This window comes from Spea bombifrons, chromosome 10 (genome assembly GCF_027358695.1).
Source record: "Spea bombifrons isolate aSpeBom1 chromosome 10, aSpeBom1.2.pri, whole genome shotgun sequence".
Lineage (NCBI taxonomy): Eukaryota > Metazoa > Chordata > Amphibia > Anura > Pelobatidae > Spea > Spea bombifrons.
Genome location: NC_071096.1, coordinates 9,829,920 through 9,847,996, shown reverse-complemented (window position 1 = coordinate 9,847,996; position 18,077 = coordinate 9,829,920). Strand labels below are relative to the sequence as shown.

Genomic DNA, 18,077 nt, shown 5'->3' with positions numbered 1-18,077 from the left:
TCGTGTAAGATCCCATTTTCAGACATTAGTACAAGTTTCTGACTTTATAGACAAAAATGTAGAACTGAGTTTGCCTTAACCGCCTCTTAATCCCAGTTTCTGATTAAAAGAGCATTTCATAACTTAAGTCGCTCACATAATTGTTTTATCAACTTTGTTTAGCTTCCCATAGCAGTTCACGGCATCTGACGTCCATATATATGTAATAAAGAAGGCAAAGTGAAGTAATGACCCCCGGTGTATCAATCTTGTGAACGCACTCTCTAGCTCGTTGGAACTGTGAATTATTCATGCTTTTATAGTACATTTTATACATAATTAAAAGGTGTGACTTACTTATCATTAAGTAGTGAATCATTCCAACACCAGAAAGGCCATTAATTTTCTTTAAAAAAAAAAAAGAAGAAAGAGAACAAAAGAAACAAAATTGACTCTGTGTTCCCTTATGTATTGATTCGTGATCCTTAATCAGAAAGCGGATTAGAGCCGCTGCCACGTTTAAGTGTCTGAGGGTCGACTCGAGTTCGGCAACGTTTCCGTTATTAAAAGGGTTAGATGTGTTCTCAAAGCTCTCGGAGTCGGAAAACATGAGACATGCTGCAGTTCTTTTTGTAAATTCCCCAATGACTTTTTGTGGCTAAAAGTAACAATGTGTAGTTTGGGGCTAATGCAAGTAGTTTGTGGCTCTTAACATTTTTACCTTTTCCACTGGATTGTTTGTGCTGATATATAGAGATGAATCGAGGACTGCGTTCGTATTCCGCGTGGCAATGGGTGCTAAATACTGTTCTTTTCCAGTTTCTCCAGGAAATTTCCTCATTTTGATCTAGATCCAGTTATTATTTCAATAAATGTTTAAATAAATAATAAATTCCATGTTTCATCCAGAATCACAAACAGACTTCTTTACTGATTTACGACCAAGACTCTGCCCCCCCCAATATGGCCTCTTTATTGCTCCATGTTTTTATGAGAGCCATTTGTTTTGGTGCAGCCTTTTGGGGTTAATAATATCAATTCTCCATTTTTTGCCTGTTCTTTGTGTTGCTTTAAAATAAAATATATGCATATTCCCCAGCCACAGATTCTCGAATGAAAGAACGAGATGACTCACTGTTAAATCCTACCAGAAAATGTATAATTGAATTTCTGCTGTTAACTTTTCTTTGGTAATTTAATTTATTAGCCTATTTCATGCTGTTTTCTTAAAATTAACCTTTTCTTTATCGAATGGGTGTCCTTCGAAGCAAATCATTAACCAGGATCATCACCAGTGGCGAGCTTCCCTTGGTGTTTTTTGGATAAAATGCTTTCATATCGGGTTAATGTAATATTCTTAAAATACTTTTTGATATGTGTTAATAAAGCACAACCTGATGCAGCGAAGGAAATGAGAAGAATAATGTTAAAAAAGCATAGAAATACAAGGAAAAATTGCTTTATAGGTCTTCCAGGAGGTAGAATGATGGACAGAGCAGATGGGCAAAGTGGCTCTTTTCTGCTATCAAGTTCTGTTTCTATTCATCAAAATGAGTTACCAGGCAGCTCCCAGAATTGGACTTCAGGAATGGGAAATGTTGGCATTGTCCGGCTCTAACGGTCCTTGTCGTTTCCTCCACTTCTCCAAGGATGTGATGAGACTGACGCCATTGTGTTGCTGCCTGTTGTATTAGCGTGACTTAGTGTATGTCAATGCTTCTGCTAGGAAAGAACCAGACCACTAACACCAGTCCTCTTTTGGTTTGTAAGCAACGCACAACCATAATATCATATTTATAGACGGTGTCTACGTGCTAAACCAACACTTAGATAGATGTTTATTATTATGGTTTTTTTTTATTAGGAAGCCATCAGTCATGTTGGCCACTTTGTCCAACATCAATTGTCCAAAGTGTTCTAGTTCTTTGAATGTTCAAATCTCACATCTATAACACAAATCCGCAGAGATTTACACGATTCTGTTTATAATTGTAATTTTCATAAGCATTCTTGGTCCTAAAGAGCATGTTATTGGGCTTTCCTTACTGGGGTACTGATGGAACACACATCCCCCATATGGAACCAGCTAGATGTGCTTGAGGATCATGACGGAGAAATCCTGATATGATCATACGTTATGATCCGTTTTATTCAGAATTTAACTTTTTTCCTCCTGTCTTCAGTGTCATGCAGTCTTTGCTTAGGCTTAGCATCTGCGGAAAATGCAGTGGATTTCCGAGACGTGCTATTTGTACAACTGTATCAATCAGACAGTCCCAGCATACACCCGAGCCTGTGGACGTGAATGGCTGGAAACCATTACACCTGCCAGTGATGGTAAACGAAGTCGTTGACTGCTTGTCACCACAGGAAGGTCAGGTCAGTTCCTGTTACATTCCAGTAGCATTTGGTCCTTCAATCTGTGATTGGTAATCTATAGAATAGAAATGTCTTGTGTTTACATACAATATAATATATTTGTTTATTTCTGAACATAACCTCATTTGAAACAATGTGGTTAATATTTCAACAACAGTTCTGGTGCAAAGTTTTATCGCCATCGCTAACAATTAAGTAATCCAGTGAGCAGCAAAATTCAGCTGGTTTCTATGGTGTTAAAGCTACATTTAACTGATAGAAACATAGAATTGGATGGCCGGTAAGAACCATTCGGCCCATTCAGTCCGCCATTTCGTTCTGCCTTATCTCATATTCATGATAACATTACGTCTGTTGCATACATTTCTCTAGAAACACCTACCACTTCTGCTGGGAGACCCTTTCACTTATCTCTCACCCTGTCAGTAAAGTAAAACCGCCTTACAATACATCTAAGCCGCCGATCATCTAGTTTTAGATCATGACCTCGTGTTCTAACATTTCTCCCCCTTTGAAATATTGAATATCCCTCCTGTGCTTAGATGTTATATGGTGTCACATATTCCTTTTTGACAATGTTTGTGTAGGAGCAGCAGTGTTGTAAGGCAAGGAGTCACAGATGGGTTTAATGTAAGCGCAGACATGACCAGGGATCTTTAGACACACATGATATAGTGTAGCTTTTAAACATACAGCAATGCCTTCTTTATCAGGGAAGAGTGACATAAACCTGGTTGGCACCACCGTACCTTCCTTGAGTGAAATCTGTGCCGTGTCTTGGTGCGAAATGCCGCTAGGTTAATGGATCTGCATTGTACCCAGCGGTGTCTGGTCCTTGCTTTTGGCCTAGATGCTGCCCCTTTTACAGACATAGAACAGGTGTGATTGTAACGTTCTAGGTAAGGATCTACAATGCAGGACCTCTAAGCCCATAGCAAAACAACACACTGGGTGCAGACAGAAATGCAATACCAAATCAGTGAATAGATGTTTAATTCGGAGTCATGAACTAGCCAAGGATCATACGCAGGAACAGCAGTGTAAACGACATTCATAGTCAGAAACAAGCCAAGGGTCATACATGGACAGGAAAAAAGCCAGAGGAGCTCAGATTGCGATGCGGGACAACGCGAGAGCTAACGAAGCTTCAACGAGAGAGCAGCGGTCACTCAAGGTAAGTGCTGGGGGGGCTCACACCAATCGGTATAGCAATCGGTTATTTTGTAATATAAAGATAGGGAGCATCACTAATTAAAAAAATACAAATACTAAATAAAATTTTCTTTGCTGGCTAATATTCTATGCAAAAACAGGCATTTAAGGAAACTCCCTGAAATACCTATGAATTTGGGAATTATTTAATGCTTTATTACTTTATACATATAATGACTGCTCATGAATTTGATTGTCATTCATTTATTCTATGCATAATAGAAAAAACATTTGCGTATAAAGCTGCCTATATAAATTATTACGGAAGCAGGATTACAGAGCGTAGTTGAAGTTCACTTTCTCTGCTGTGCGATACGGTAATGAATTCAGAGTTTGCTCTGTGCTGTACCTACGCAGCATGCGCGGACGTGTGTGTGTGTGAAGCCTGACTGCCTACAGCCTTGTCGAGTTGCCGCGTTTCCGCTGCGCTGACGGCTGAAGCCCAAAGTCTGCTCACCTTTCTGTGTGTCTGGTGCAGAATGTACGTCAGACGCCGCGGAGATGGGGCAGACTTTTAAGATCGGGAGTGAGTGGGCTGAAAGCAAAGCCTCATAGGTGATTTCTTCTGCAGCTTCCTCCAGATGCGGCTTCCCTCGGTTTATAAATTGACGGGTTTTTGCGTAGTGTGGGTGTATGTGCATATTTGGAGATCGTTATATTCCCGTCCTTTTGTGTCTGGTTTGATTTGGAGGCACAGATTGTGCTAGTGCTTGCAAACCTACGGAGTATAAACAGGTGGGGGGGATATTATAATGTTCAGGAGTAGATGCGTATATAGTGCTTGTCCTATATCTTGTAGCTGTGGCATCTTTTAACTCATTGTGTGCTGGAGGGGATGCCCTCTTTGGGCATTAAAGTGATCGTTGTTTTATTTTTGTAACTCCGATTCTGTTATGGTGTCAAAGAGGTCCGGGGGCTATTGGAACTCATGCCCCTAATGCATATACCAAGACCCTGAAAACCTACTGAGAGTAAAAGCAGGGGCCAATTACCAGTGGGGCAAAAGAAGCATTTGACCCAGGGCCAACGTTCGGCTTACTTCTGTCCTTAATACATTTGCTTGCACTGTACAGAAGTGCTGGGTGTTGTGGTCTTCCAAGTGAGGGCCACTTTGTCCATGGGAATCAATTCTTGCAGCAGGGATATGTGTAGAGATGTAGACGCCAAGGCTCAGAGTCAGTGTCGGGCTTCTCGAGCCAGCAGCCTGCAGTCACAGGTGCAGAGATACCCTGTGCAAGTAGGAGCGCAGATCCATGAGTATGGAAGTCAGCGTGTATGAGTGCGTGTCTGTTAAGTGGCGGCATATCTGCGTGTATGCATTATGTCTTTATGTTTCTATGTATATCATCTTAGCATCATGAAGAAAGAAGCAATATCTCAGCTGCTATGACATATGTAAAGACTTCTTTTATAATGTGTTGTCTGATAAATATGTTGTTACGATCCCCTATATTTAGCTGTGGTCCCTTTACAACGTGGACTGACCACGCAAAGAGTGTGTATGGATTCTTTTAGGTACCCTATAGAATCTCTGAAAACCGACTCTGAACCTGACATTCTACACGTTGCATAGGTATCATATAGAGTGGCCTCACAGTTGAGTGTGTATAAATAGAATAAGAGACAATGAAGATGCATCAATGTAACTCAAAGCACTTAATCCCTGTTAATTGATGCTAAATCCCGTTCTTGATATCGCTTGCAACATGGCCTGAAGGTCTGTGAAAGGCGTAGGGCTCGGCAGTAAGAGAGCCTTGACTTCTGTAACATTTACCATTGGCTTCCTGAATTTTTGTGTGTATTCTATAGCTGTATAAAGATATATTTCCCGGCTCACCAGAAACTGCATGTAAAAAATATGAGAGGCAGGGGTAGGTTTCCTTTTTTTCTGTAATTCTGCTGGTTTTAAATTTAAATAATAAATGATAAAAATGTAATTATGGTTACTTGACAAAACTGTATTTTCCATCTGACTTGTTAAGACAATTAATTAGCAAGTCCAATGCCCTGGTGCTTCTGAATCATATACTACATGCTGGGTGCCTGTTCATGATGCAGTTTAGTTTTACTAGTGATGGCAACAGTACACTCCCTATGTGCTCATGTTAACTGCTTTGTTTGGACAATCCGTACCCCAAGGTCAGCCGATGGGGGTCCCTCAATCTTAAATCCTGTGCCAAGCAGGACCCGATGGGCATAATTCTTGCATGTTTCTTGTTTTTTACTCCAGCGTTCGTTTGGTTTCTTCACCAGAGCTGTCCGCAAATCCCTGTTCCACGGACCTTTTGAAAGATCACACAAGTGATATTTCCGTTTTCTGTTCTCAAAGACAGTGTTCAAGACGTCAAGTGCCAATGTTTTTTTATGGTTTTTTTTTTTATCAATCAAAGTAATAATAACAAAAAAAAACGTTTTTAATATCTAAGGAAGTCAATAACGACAAAAAAAAAAAAAATAAATAGAATCAAAAACACATATGGGGCCAGACAGAATATCCTGCAATAAAGACCATCAAACTAATCTACCTTTAAGGCAAATTCCTTTTGATTTGTTAGGCTATTTCTATTGGGATGTAATGAAAAAATAAGAATGATGGTCAGTTTGAGAAATTGGGTTGGCAAAACATGATTTGTTTTTGTGTTTTTTGGTCTTTTAAGCACTGTCCGTTTTACTAATCCGCTCTCCTCTATCAAACATTTTTTTCCCTTTGGTCATTGAGAAGGTTAAATGCTACAAGCTTTTGGTAGCCATCGTTGCCTGAGATGCTGCTCATGTGCAATACTCAATGCTCCCACAGCAGGAGCCTTCATGTGAGCCATATGGTGGCCAGAGGGCCACCTATATAAAAGAGGTAGACCAAGTGGCTGTGCAGAATGCTTCAACACCCCCAACCGTTTTAATCATCCTCCTCTATAACCTGAAGCTGGAGAATATTTCAGATATATTGTTTGTTTTTTTTTCCCGTTTCATCAGCATTTCCAAAACCAATATCCACTCGCAACGCAACAAAGCCAGTCTCTAACCCCATGGGTCTGGCGCGAGCGACATTTCCGTTCGTTACCACTCCACGGATGTCTGCCGTTTACGCAAGCCCATTGTCTTGTGGTTATTTCATTTTTGGGCCGTTTATACAGCATGAAGAACTTTTCTCACAGGCAACGCACACACACACTCACAAAAGAACCCTATGCATATACGTTACTAAGCTTTACAGCTCTGTTATCCCTTACGGTCATCTAAAAATAACACAAGGCTTTTTGCAGAGAAGGTCGCCGAACTTGCTTTCTTTTTGATCTTGCATCCTTGCTAGCTCTTTGGATATTTCTTCTCCTGTTTGAAAAGTTTTGTGCCGAATGAGTCAGCGTACTGAGTCATAGGCGAGCATGAATCCTGCAGTGCTCTCGACTAATTGGAAACAGTTTCAAATTTAATTAAAGCATAGTTGTCAGTTCACCGTGGCTGACTGACATCCCACTGAAGAATTTTGTCTCTAGCAAGTTGTTTTAATTGTTTGGTATTTACTTTTATATGTTTATATGCTTGTCGGCAATGTTAATAATAATCTGTAACCATGAACTTTATGATAGTTGTTCGAGCTCTTTGTGTGTTTGGTAGCATTTAGAAATAGAATTCACAATAAAAACCCCCGCACACGGTGCCATTTAAAAATAATTCCTCTCTGCCATAGGGTCCCGATCGCTTACGGACTTTCAGAAGACACGCACGGTGAAGCAGTTGTGAAGTTTTTATCTTAGGAAAATAATGGTAATTTGACAAATAAAAGGCAAAACTCCTTTTAATTTGAATCCGTGAGATTCTATTATATATGTGCTTCTTGGACGGAGACCTTACAGGACAATGGTGTCGGCATCTGCGGGTAGGAAGCCCCAGAATAAAGAGATGGTTCAACAAAGAATGGACATTGACTCGATAGAAACACATATATATATATATATATATATATATATATATATATATATATATATATATATATATATATATATATATATAGAATTTAAGAGCCAGATCAATATTTTTATTTAAGAACATGAGCATCTTTATCTTGTACCAGCATGAAAATTTTAAGTAGCCATGGCATCGAGGGACTTCATCTTAGAACATTTGATTTTACAACTTGAGCACCTGTGGACAATCACAGGTCTTCTGGTCTCCAAAAGAAATTGGGTCTATGAACAAGTCTGGAAGTCTGGACCCCCTATTCTGAAATGTAAAGGTTTTTGGTGTCATAATGGTTCCTGGATCGTAGTAAAGGTGTCTTGTAGCAAGGCATGAGCTGTTTTGAGGCTGAGAACTTCGATTATGGAGCCATGTGCAGAGCCATAGTCTCCCACTAAGAGAAGGTCCTTGCACGCATCTTTGTAGACGCTATCATAAACCGAAAGACTGAAAAAGAAAAGGCATTTTGGCCAAATTGACTCCACCATGTACTACCAGGCTTGCACTCCACCATGAGCCTGGCACGGCTAAAAATCTTATTAAGAAGGTATTAAGAACCTGACAGTAATTCCTAAATGATAGTTTGTTTATAAGAAAACTGACCCGCACGATTTGGGTCAGCTCTTGCCTTTTTGCTCATTTTGACCGTCACACAAACGAATAAAAACATTAAAAAGATCAGTTTCATGCGCGAGTAAAAATGTTAATACAGCGTGAGCAAACAAAGGTTACAAAATTGCTTGCGAGATTGACAGTAATTGCAGAGTGAGTGCCTGATAAGTGCCGCGCGAGTAAATTAGCATTAATTTACAAATTAGGTAATAGCCATGCAATTGAGAAATATGTCTGATAAACAAGCTTTTGTTATGACTAACCAAATTGGGGCACCAATTTACAGCACAAATAGGAATTTCCACCCATACTTCACTAGCTTTAAAGAGAACATCGTTCAAAATATAAAAAAGGCGTCTGATCATCATAGCAACCAGTAAAATGTTCCTGCTGATTGGACCCTCCTATTTTTGGCTATGATAATAAGACCCCCCCTTTTTTTTTAAACCTTGCCCAAGAATCACTATTTTAATGTTTTAATATTCTTTTCTTTATTGTTTATGTACAAAATAAATTAAAAATAATAATAATAAATATATAGTCATTTTATTTAAAAAAAATAAATAAAAAAATTCCTGTTCTAACAACAAGGCATTCAGCTGACGGTCTGCTTGTACCGTTACGTTAAGGTTGCCTGAGCACAATGGGTGTTATGTATAATGTATTATTCTGGTGCAAACTGTTAGAAGTGGAGCAACCAGGAGAGAAATTACATCGGTTGCTATGGGGATTTCACAACTTTTCACCGCAGTTTCAGATAACCCCACACCGTTGGATGCAGTAGAGAAATAGAGAGGTACCGAAAAGCCGAAGTAAAATAATTTTTTTTTGTAATCCCTCAAAGCAACAGTGCGATCAAAACAGTATTATTATTAATTTATTTAATTTGGCTGGATATTCTGTACAGGTATTTATTTTTGGATATATTCAGTTTATGATCTATATTCCTGTGCGCTGCCATTTTGGCATGATTAAGGGCAGTGTCTACCTCCTAACATGACAGCGCAGCACTTTCATCTCACTTTGTGGCAGCTGCGAATGAATAAAGGGGCTCAATAGGTTGTTTTGGAGCTGTTGAGCTCAGTGTATGATTCGGGGTTCTGGTAAGTGTTGCTATGGGTATAACGGGGTACACAAAATACATCAAACCTTAGAAAGAAGAACTGTAGAGTGAGCAATAGTGAAAAGTAGGATACCAGATCAAATATGAGGGTGTTTTAACAAATCATACATGTAGGTTCAGCCAGATACACAGCATGATGCAAACAAAGACCTGCTGTAATGATTGTAAAAATGCAGCACCATGGGAAATATGGGATGGGATAAATACCAGACTTTTCAATATCTTTTTCTGTATTATATACATACGTATGCTCTATTAAGCTGTGGTTTAAAGTTCACGGGCGATTAAATTAGGGGCTAGTGTTGTAGTGTCCCTTATACGTCAACTCCCAAGGCGAGCACCATGGCCTATTCCGAGTCTAAAACATGGAGGTCCATACACAGGCAGCTGTAAGGGCAACTGAGCCATAGGCAGGCCCTGCAGGGGTCAAAGCAGGTAGCGGGAAGACGTAAGACGGCTTAGCGAAGGAAGTATGTTGTTTGTGTTGGTGCTTAATGAGCACCTGGCTGAATACAGGTGCTAATCAGGCATCAAACAGTAATCACGCTGGGACGGTGAGACTGCAGTCATGGACAGCGGTGATTTCAAGGTTTAAGATTAAATATGCACTCCGTGGAGAGCTGACTGCTGCTGATTTAAGATGCATGGATGCCTTGCGTTCAGAAACATATTTAAAGGGAATCCTACGATATTATTATTATTATTATTTAAAACAAAAAATAATACAAAACATATATTCAAGCGGTATGACAAGACTAGAATTGACAGACTAAGACAAAATCATGCATTAGGCGGAGAGAGCCCTGCTAACAAGCTTACAATCATGAGTAAAAAAAATAAGCTTTAATAAAATTTAATTTGCTGTGAATGTTAAAAAAAATAAATAAATATATATTTATTACTTGTATATATTTCACTGTTATTTCCCGTAAAGCTACATATTCAACATCGTCATGGAAGGTCTAATTTTTCAATCGGCTGTCCAATGAGCAGGAGTGCTGCATACCTCCCGGCCATCTCGTGTTTTGGGGCTTTGTTCCACAGTCCATACCGTGAAACTTTTAAAGTAGTTTACCCGGAGAGCTCCCTCTTTCGGGGGTGGCTTTGTAAAGGGTAGTTAGGAGTAATGTGAAAGTTGGCAGGAGTGGAAGCAGCCGAACACCATTTCCCTGCTAAGATAAAGAAAAATTTTACCTAGAGACCCAAGGAAGCAAGTCTTTACTTGGAGACTCTGGGTCAAAGCCAGCTTGTTCGCCAGCAAATTTACAATAAGGATCTGAAACTCTTGGGAGGGGGCAGAAAAAGACAGCGTGTGTGCTTGTAGCATGACCAGGAAGGGCATATGATATGTAAAGTATAGGATAGATCCAGGTAGGTGTCTCTGCCAAGAGCCATTCTTTGGAATTAAATTAAACAATAGTGAATCGTCAATAGGCTCTGTGTTTCAGAAATTAGCCACCTGAAATGTTTCAAAGTCAGCTTCCAGGAAATAGAGTTATAAAGGAATAGTTCCAAGAAATATTTATATTTAATATTTATGAGTAGTTCCAGGAGATCTGAAGTGTGTATGCACCAAGATAGTGGCAGGGGTGATAGGAAATGTTTGGGGGCTGCGGTATTAAGAGACTCCAGGGTGTTGAGACACCCCTATACCCTTTGTCGTTATTCCCTAATTCTCACTGCAAGGAGAGAAGGTTGATGCGTCTCCGGTGCTTTTTCCCTAATATCTAGGATCTCACCTACTCAGAGACAGAAAGTGAGGTGGAAGTGCTGCGCTCTCATACTAGCGGAGGGGTCTAATGTCCTTGAAGATCCAAAATGGCAACACACAGGGATCTGCATAAAATTTATAACGAACACAGAAAAAATAATTCCCCATCGAAAAGCCGGATTAAACAAAGAAGATTTCTTACATTCTTGCCGTTTTTGTCTTCGTTCCTAATTATCTAAAAGAAAGTGACACCACCAAATGGTAATTTTCACGGCACTTGGTAATATCTTGCTATTGAAACGACTTTTATTACTGTTTTTTAAAGGGTGTGATAAATTAGAATTACCTCGCTTGGAATAAATGATTGCGCCACCCAATTTAATTAGCACAGAATTACTTTGCAAAATTGCCTTATCTTCTTTGTTGTTCCTGAACAAAAGTCACAACCTAATTTATATAATGAAGCCCAGCAGCTCTCACCCCAAACATACATTCTTTTTTTTTTAATTTATTTTCTAACGAATAAGCTAAGCCATCTCATCATTATGTAACAGGATACCAACGATAATACTTACTCCTCTGACAAAAGGTGCTGTCAGGAACTCAAAAGACTCGGTGTTCAACCTTCTGTTCTCCAAAGCCGACGCGAAACAGTCAGAGTATTATCATGTTAACAAGATCAAACGATTAAATGTTTAATATTGTTTTGTGCTGTGTTATGTTTTAGAGTTTTAGAGGGAAGATGAAAGACTCATAGATCCCCGTTACACTATGCATTTGTAAAGAGAGCAGCCAGGTGCCCATCAGGACACCAACATAGATACCAATGTATTTCATTCCTAAGGTTTACGTTCCTGACGATTCTGAGATGACGGGATAATGCCGATTATACTGGCCTCCCTGACCTTGTGATTTGGTGCCACATGTTTGTACAAAGAACATGTTGAAAGAAGATATTGGGTCAAACTGATTTCCAGAGCTGGACTGTTATTCTAGAAGCTCGCTGGCTTTATACAGCCAACAGGGTCATCTCTCTTTCTCCTTACCCTACTTTAAAAGTCATGGAACAGAATACTTTGCCCAGCTTTAATGCAACAAGTAATATTGATGGAGTGCTTTTTGTACCTGTCACTTAGTTGCCATTAAACAGCAAATAATGGTTATCTTCTTGTTATTAATACATGTATTACCTTTTTGACTATTACTATTGTTCAGAGGAGAAAAGTCCTCTTCTGTAGTCCTGTTTCTTGTGTTCTGCAGAGATGGAAGCCTTTCCTTGAATGGTGGATCAAACTACTACCTGACACAAAATAAACTGCAAAATGCCTTATGGAGGCTAAAATGTCTCTCCATGATTTCTCGGGCAAGACCTCCAGCTGTCTGATTCCTGAAGTAGAACCACACAAAAGAAGGTTTATCTCCTTAAATATAACACGTGGCTAAGGCAGTGGGGATGCTTCAATATAGAGCCAAATCATTGTGTGACCACAGCTTTGTAAGCGCGTGTAACTGGAAGGCTCAACTCACTGTTCGTTTGCCGTCTGAGATCTTGGTCAGTCATATAGGCTTTGGTAACTTCTCAAGGTGGATCAGTTCCAGGTAAACTTGCAGCCACTGGAATATCGATGTTCTGGAACTCAGCATCTTGTGAAACTTCAGAAATGCTCAATATTTTAGGAATTTGCAGAGCTTCCACTTATTCTAACTAAAATTAATTCCTATAAGCATAACAAGCATTGCAGCATTCAAGTTTCGGTCTCTCCCCTGGACTCTCTACGGAGTTTGACCGAAGTAAACGGACAACACCAAGAACAATAAGCTGGAGGTTCAAACTCCCGGATATCTGAAAATGGTTTGTTTATTTCACAATTATGAATAAGCGCTATGTTTATTCTCATGTGTCCTTCTGCTATTATATGCCATGCGGTGGATTATTATTTTAAAATAAACAAACCATTTTTTAGATATCTAGGAACTTTTATTTACTGGCTCCTGCTGGGACCTCCAGCTTCTTGTTCTCGGTGTTATGTGGGTTAATGGCTCCCTTTCTCCTCCTCCTCTGAACCTCTGAAAGTTTATGGGTCAGTATTTGGGAAATGTAATATAAACAGTGTGTACCCTTTTTGGCCTTTTCCCTCTTAGCTGAAAATAGACACGGCAACACTGTCTATACACTAAAGGTAGAGTTGACAAGAGACTTGTGGTTTCAATACCTTGACTTCCCTATTTCTTATGAAGAGATAATCCAAGTGGGATTCTGCTGCAGGAAGAGCTTGGCTGGCCCTGTGCAATGCACATTTAAATCAGAAACCTGCCAGTGTTGGACCTTGATACCGATTAGTCAAGTGAGCGAGTTCAAACCATTACTCTCCCTTTAGCGTATAAACCCCATTGATAAAATATATCATTGTGTTTCAAAAGAATACACACTTTTATTCAAAATCCTTATGCCTTGGACACATTTTCAGAATAAAATGGACTCAGTCTCAGTTTTGACGGGTGCGTTGTCATTAATTGAGGTCCGTGACCATGAGTTAGGAGGCATTTATTTCTCATCGGGAGCTTAGGCAACAAATAGCCTTGAAAGTGACTATTTTTTTTTCCAAGGCTTTTTTTTATTTTTCCGTGCAATGTGCAGCTGAATCTGTTAAGGATAATTAGGCATTTAGCCAAATACTAAAAACATGAATTTGGTACATTTCAAATATTTACTTAGCACTTCAAGCTTGGCGCATTCAGCTGAATGGGCTCTAAGAGGCATTTTGAAACGGATGAGTGTCTTGTCAACACGCCTATAGCAAAAGCAGCAGTATTAAAGAAATGTCAGCTCATGAGAATAGATGTGCTAATTTGTTTTAATTAAATAACGAAGCGTTCTTGGTTTATCTGTAGTGGTCAACCGAATTGTCAGCCCTTCCTTACCAGCGACCACCGAAGGGCATATTCATTGTATCATTTGCAGATTGGATGCACAATTCATGTCTTAATAATCCTGACACCACAGCATATCGTTTTTTTACCTGCATACAAATGAAAATATGAGTATCTAATGTTAAGGACTATGAAAGGTCGGGATGTTTGTTTTGTGAGTCAGTAGACAGTTGGTAACCTAACACACAAATACATGTTTTATGGCACTAATATCAAAACGCCTGGCTTCAGCTGCACAGCAAACCGCTTCATTCAGCGACTCTTACTGCTCACGCCGGTCTCATTGAGTGCCAACGGGCATTGACTTGCAGTCTGTAGGGTTTCCACCTCGCCTGTTAAGAAAAATGCCCTTTTTATTGCTTGTGTATAATAATGGACTAACATGTCGGCCTGTGCTTGCTTGAAACACCAGCTGTGTGCCTTATGCCATAAGGTCCATGTGCAAAGGATTTGTTTGCCCTGACGCCAAATTCTCCTGATTCTCCTACATGATTCTAGGGAGTTTGAACAAGCCACTGAGAATATTAAATGTAACATGGTTGCACAGGTGTCAGCGTCACAGGGAAAAATGTAAATTCCCTAATGCCCCTGTTAATGTAATAAGGCACCACATTGCAGCTCTGTATTAAACTCCGAGCATTAGAACTGGTCTGATGCGTGGCATTTTTTTCAGTTAACTTATTAAACCTGGTGTGTTATTTACAAACTAATGAGGAATCTGGCAATTAAATAATAATAATAATAATAAATTATTATTATTATTGTTTTTATTGATCTTTTACAACTGTTTATAAGTCAATAAGGGTTTTGGCTGTAATTAGGACAAGCTCATTAATAGCCAGTGGGGTAACAGAAATATGTACAGTAAGCAAGTGAATATTTGAAGTTTATTTTATTAAAGGGACTGTATAATGTCCCACACTGCCCCACCAATACAGAAGCTACCAAGTACTTAAAAAAATGTTTGTTTAAATGGTACACAGCTATCATATACATTAAAGCGTCCCATGGCTTGAGTGTCCCTTTTACAGACAAATTCTTAAACAGATAAAATATATATTGTATCACATTAGGTAAAAAGTACTGCTTATTAACTAAATTCTAGTTTAAGAGATATGTGGCATTTTAGCTCATTCCATTTAATATTTGTCCCAGTCACAAAATTTTACAACAGAATGTGGGAGAGACCAATGTCCAAAAGTCTTCTGGTTTCCTGCCCCAATATTTCTGGGAACATGTGTTCTGCAGAGATAATGATTGAAAGCCTCACACGCCCTACTTCTGTCAAGATACAGTTTCAGTCAACCAGATGGCAGGGTTGGACAGATCTATGTAGAATTTAGGAGGGAGGCTTGAATTTTTAGAAGCCAATAAGTTGCAGAGTTAGACACCAGCCATCAAATTCAAGTAGCCATTGGTCCCGAGATTCGCATCTTCACTTCCTTCTGCGTAAACCCGTCTCCTTAGTTTGCATCAGGAGCAATTACTTACCCTCTACTCCTCCAGTTAGTGTTCGACTGCAGAGATCAGATCCATTCTATCCCCATTTATTGAATTAACATTGTCTGCCTTAATAAACGATGAGCGTCAACAAATTGATCTGCATTTTCACTCTTGTTTGGTGCTTCCTTTTAAAGGATATTGACAGAGGGTGTCGAGGCAAACGGCTGATTAATGTTGAGTAGCTGTTTGCATTAATCTGTTTTTATTAAGTTATTTAACATGCAGCCGAGAGCCTGTTATTTGTGTAATTTGCTAAAAAGGTGGAATCATGGCGTTTAGTGGGTGTTTAACGAGCAATACATTTTTTTTATGTCTGCTGATTAACCAAGAACAGCTGTAGATTTATATGCTGGAAGAACTCTAAATACTTTGTAAGCCGAATCCAGGCATGAACTTCAGGTGACAGGAAAAAGACCCCCTACTTGCGTTTAACCTAATGAAAGTGATCCTTCTGCCGCCAATCTCATTTTCATTGGGCTGCTTGTTACAATAGTAAGCTCGTCCAGAAAGAACACGTTCAGGTACTTTAGATTGTTCTGTGTAATTGAGATGGACCGTGGAGTAGAAACATAAGTGCAAGTATTTAACCTGGCATACTGAATACTAAACTTCTAAAGTTCCATAAAACAGAAGCCACAATAAGTAAATCGTGCCCGTTAGTGAAATGATATCTTCTTTCTTGTGACATGCTATGCAATACGTAATATTACAGGATAGACAGACAGACTGAGGAATTTTACTTTACATTTGGTTCTTCTGGTCTGTCATTGAAATTATTATGTACTGTATACCAAGGGTTACTAATTTATTATTCCTTAAAGTTTATCACATTTTTTTTTAAGTTTTTTTTTTTTTTTGTTTAGCTAGTGCAGTCCGTAAGAGTAAATTTGTATCAGTAATAGAGTCTGGACCATGATGTAGACAACATTTCAAATCTGTTACCTACTGCAGGGCTGTAAGTTATCAGAGGGACTTTTAATGGTCTACTAAAGAAGATAATACGGTAATATTCATTCTTCTGAAAAATAAGAATAAAGTAGAACGCACCTGATGTAAAAACTGCAGCTACAGTCGTTTTCCTCCTCAATGGTCTCCTGATTCTTGCTGCTGATTGGCTGCTTGATGCATTGGCGTGATTTCTACGCATGCGCACTCCCCAGCCAGATCTTTGCGGTTGAGTATATCTCAAGCGTGAAAAAATAAAAGGGAGTGGGAGAAGATGCATATGGGGGGATTCTGCAGATTACCCCATGTATTTGCAAAGGGACGCCATGAAAATGTAAAGGGACCACTCATCTATCACATGCAAAGAAGTTTCTGTTGCTATGGCGATAGATAGCAATCACACTCCCTCGTTATTTTTATGGGTAAAATTTTCGAGTGAGATTTATATGGTGTATTGAAGCCCTTAAGACGAGTCTCATTTGTTGCTTGCACTTTGGATAGTTTCAATAAAATACACAGACGATGTTTGTGCCTGCTTTCCACGGAAGGATGTGTAGGGTATTGTAAAGAAATGAATCATTTTGAGAAATAGTTGCTTGTCAGGTTGTCAGATAGAAGCCATTTGGCAAAAAGTACGATTCTACATCTGATTAATTTGGTTTAGAAAAATAGTAAAGTGCGGCTCTAGTAACAGTTATTTTTACCTTTCTGCTTCCTAAATAGAGATTAAATAGAAGTCAGTAACTTGACACCTAGGGCCTTTTTCGTCTTTAATTTGCCTTTTCTTTAAGGCAAACTGTAGTTTAAATGAAGCTTTAGAGATCTTACAAGTTGTCCGTGAAGGCTGTCAGTAAGCAGGGTCTATTTGTATAGTTGCAGATCTACAAGGTACCCTCATAATTCTCTAATTTGGGTTTGCGGACTGTACTACAGAAATAACCCAGCGATAAGTCAATAAGTCATGAAATTGTCCAAAAATCTCAGTAATGACCTGAACCTCAGACGTGCTCCGAAAAACACAAAATTGTCCCTATGGCTGTTTTAAAATGCTGGAAGGTATATGACACGTATTTGCTCGGATGGGCCGGTACCAGTAACTCACCGGGTTCCTTCTCCTTACCTGCTAATAGTTCGCATCCTTTAAACTTTATTTTAATTTAACTACCCCTTTAAACGCCAGATGAGGGAAGTTCTCCCTCTTGTGATCTCTTATGCCATGTTCAAAAACAAGTATGGCTTCCTTGAACATTGCAACATGTGAAGGCTTTAACGTTACTTTGGCATTTTGTTTGGATCAGCATCAATAGGATGTAATAATATGGTCCTCCTGAACATATAGGTCACCTGCCAGTCTTGTCACTAATCACTAATGTCACTAATCTGGAGTAAATTTATCAAAAAGTATCAAAAGTAGAACAGTTTATCAAACCTCACCCAATATGATAATGTTGACTCGTGATATGGCCATCAGACAGAAAAAAAAGAAATACGGTACAGGTATGACTTTAATGATCATTCTGTTTTGAATAACATAAAACACCTAATAGATTGTATTTCCACTTACCTTGCAATAAACTTATGCCATAGTGATATTAAGAACTGTGAGCATCAAAGCAATATCTGAAATAGCAACATAGAAACTCTGATCTGATTTGTTTGCCATCGTGCTGAACCACTTGGACTTGCATTAATGTGAACTTGAATGCCTGCCAGGTTGACATTGGT

The 18,077-nt window shown here is 39.1% G+C and overlaps 1 protein-coding gene across 1 annotated transcript in view; it reads left to right on the top strand.

Annotated features, from left to right (window-relative positions):
• Positions 1-18,077, top strand: part of METTL15 (methyltransferase like 15) — a 57,451-nt gene that overhangs the window by 2,055 nt on the left and 37,319 nt on the right. The window contains exon 2 of the mRNA XM_053448642.1: positions 2,163-2,358. Within this exon, the coding sequence (XP_053304617.1) occupies positions 2,167-2,358 (192 nt within the window). The 5' untranslated portion in view covers positions 2,163-2,166. The remainder of the gene's footprint in view (positions 1-2,162; positions 2,359-18,077) is intronic.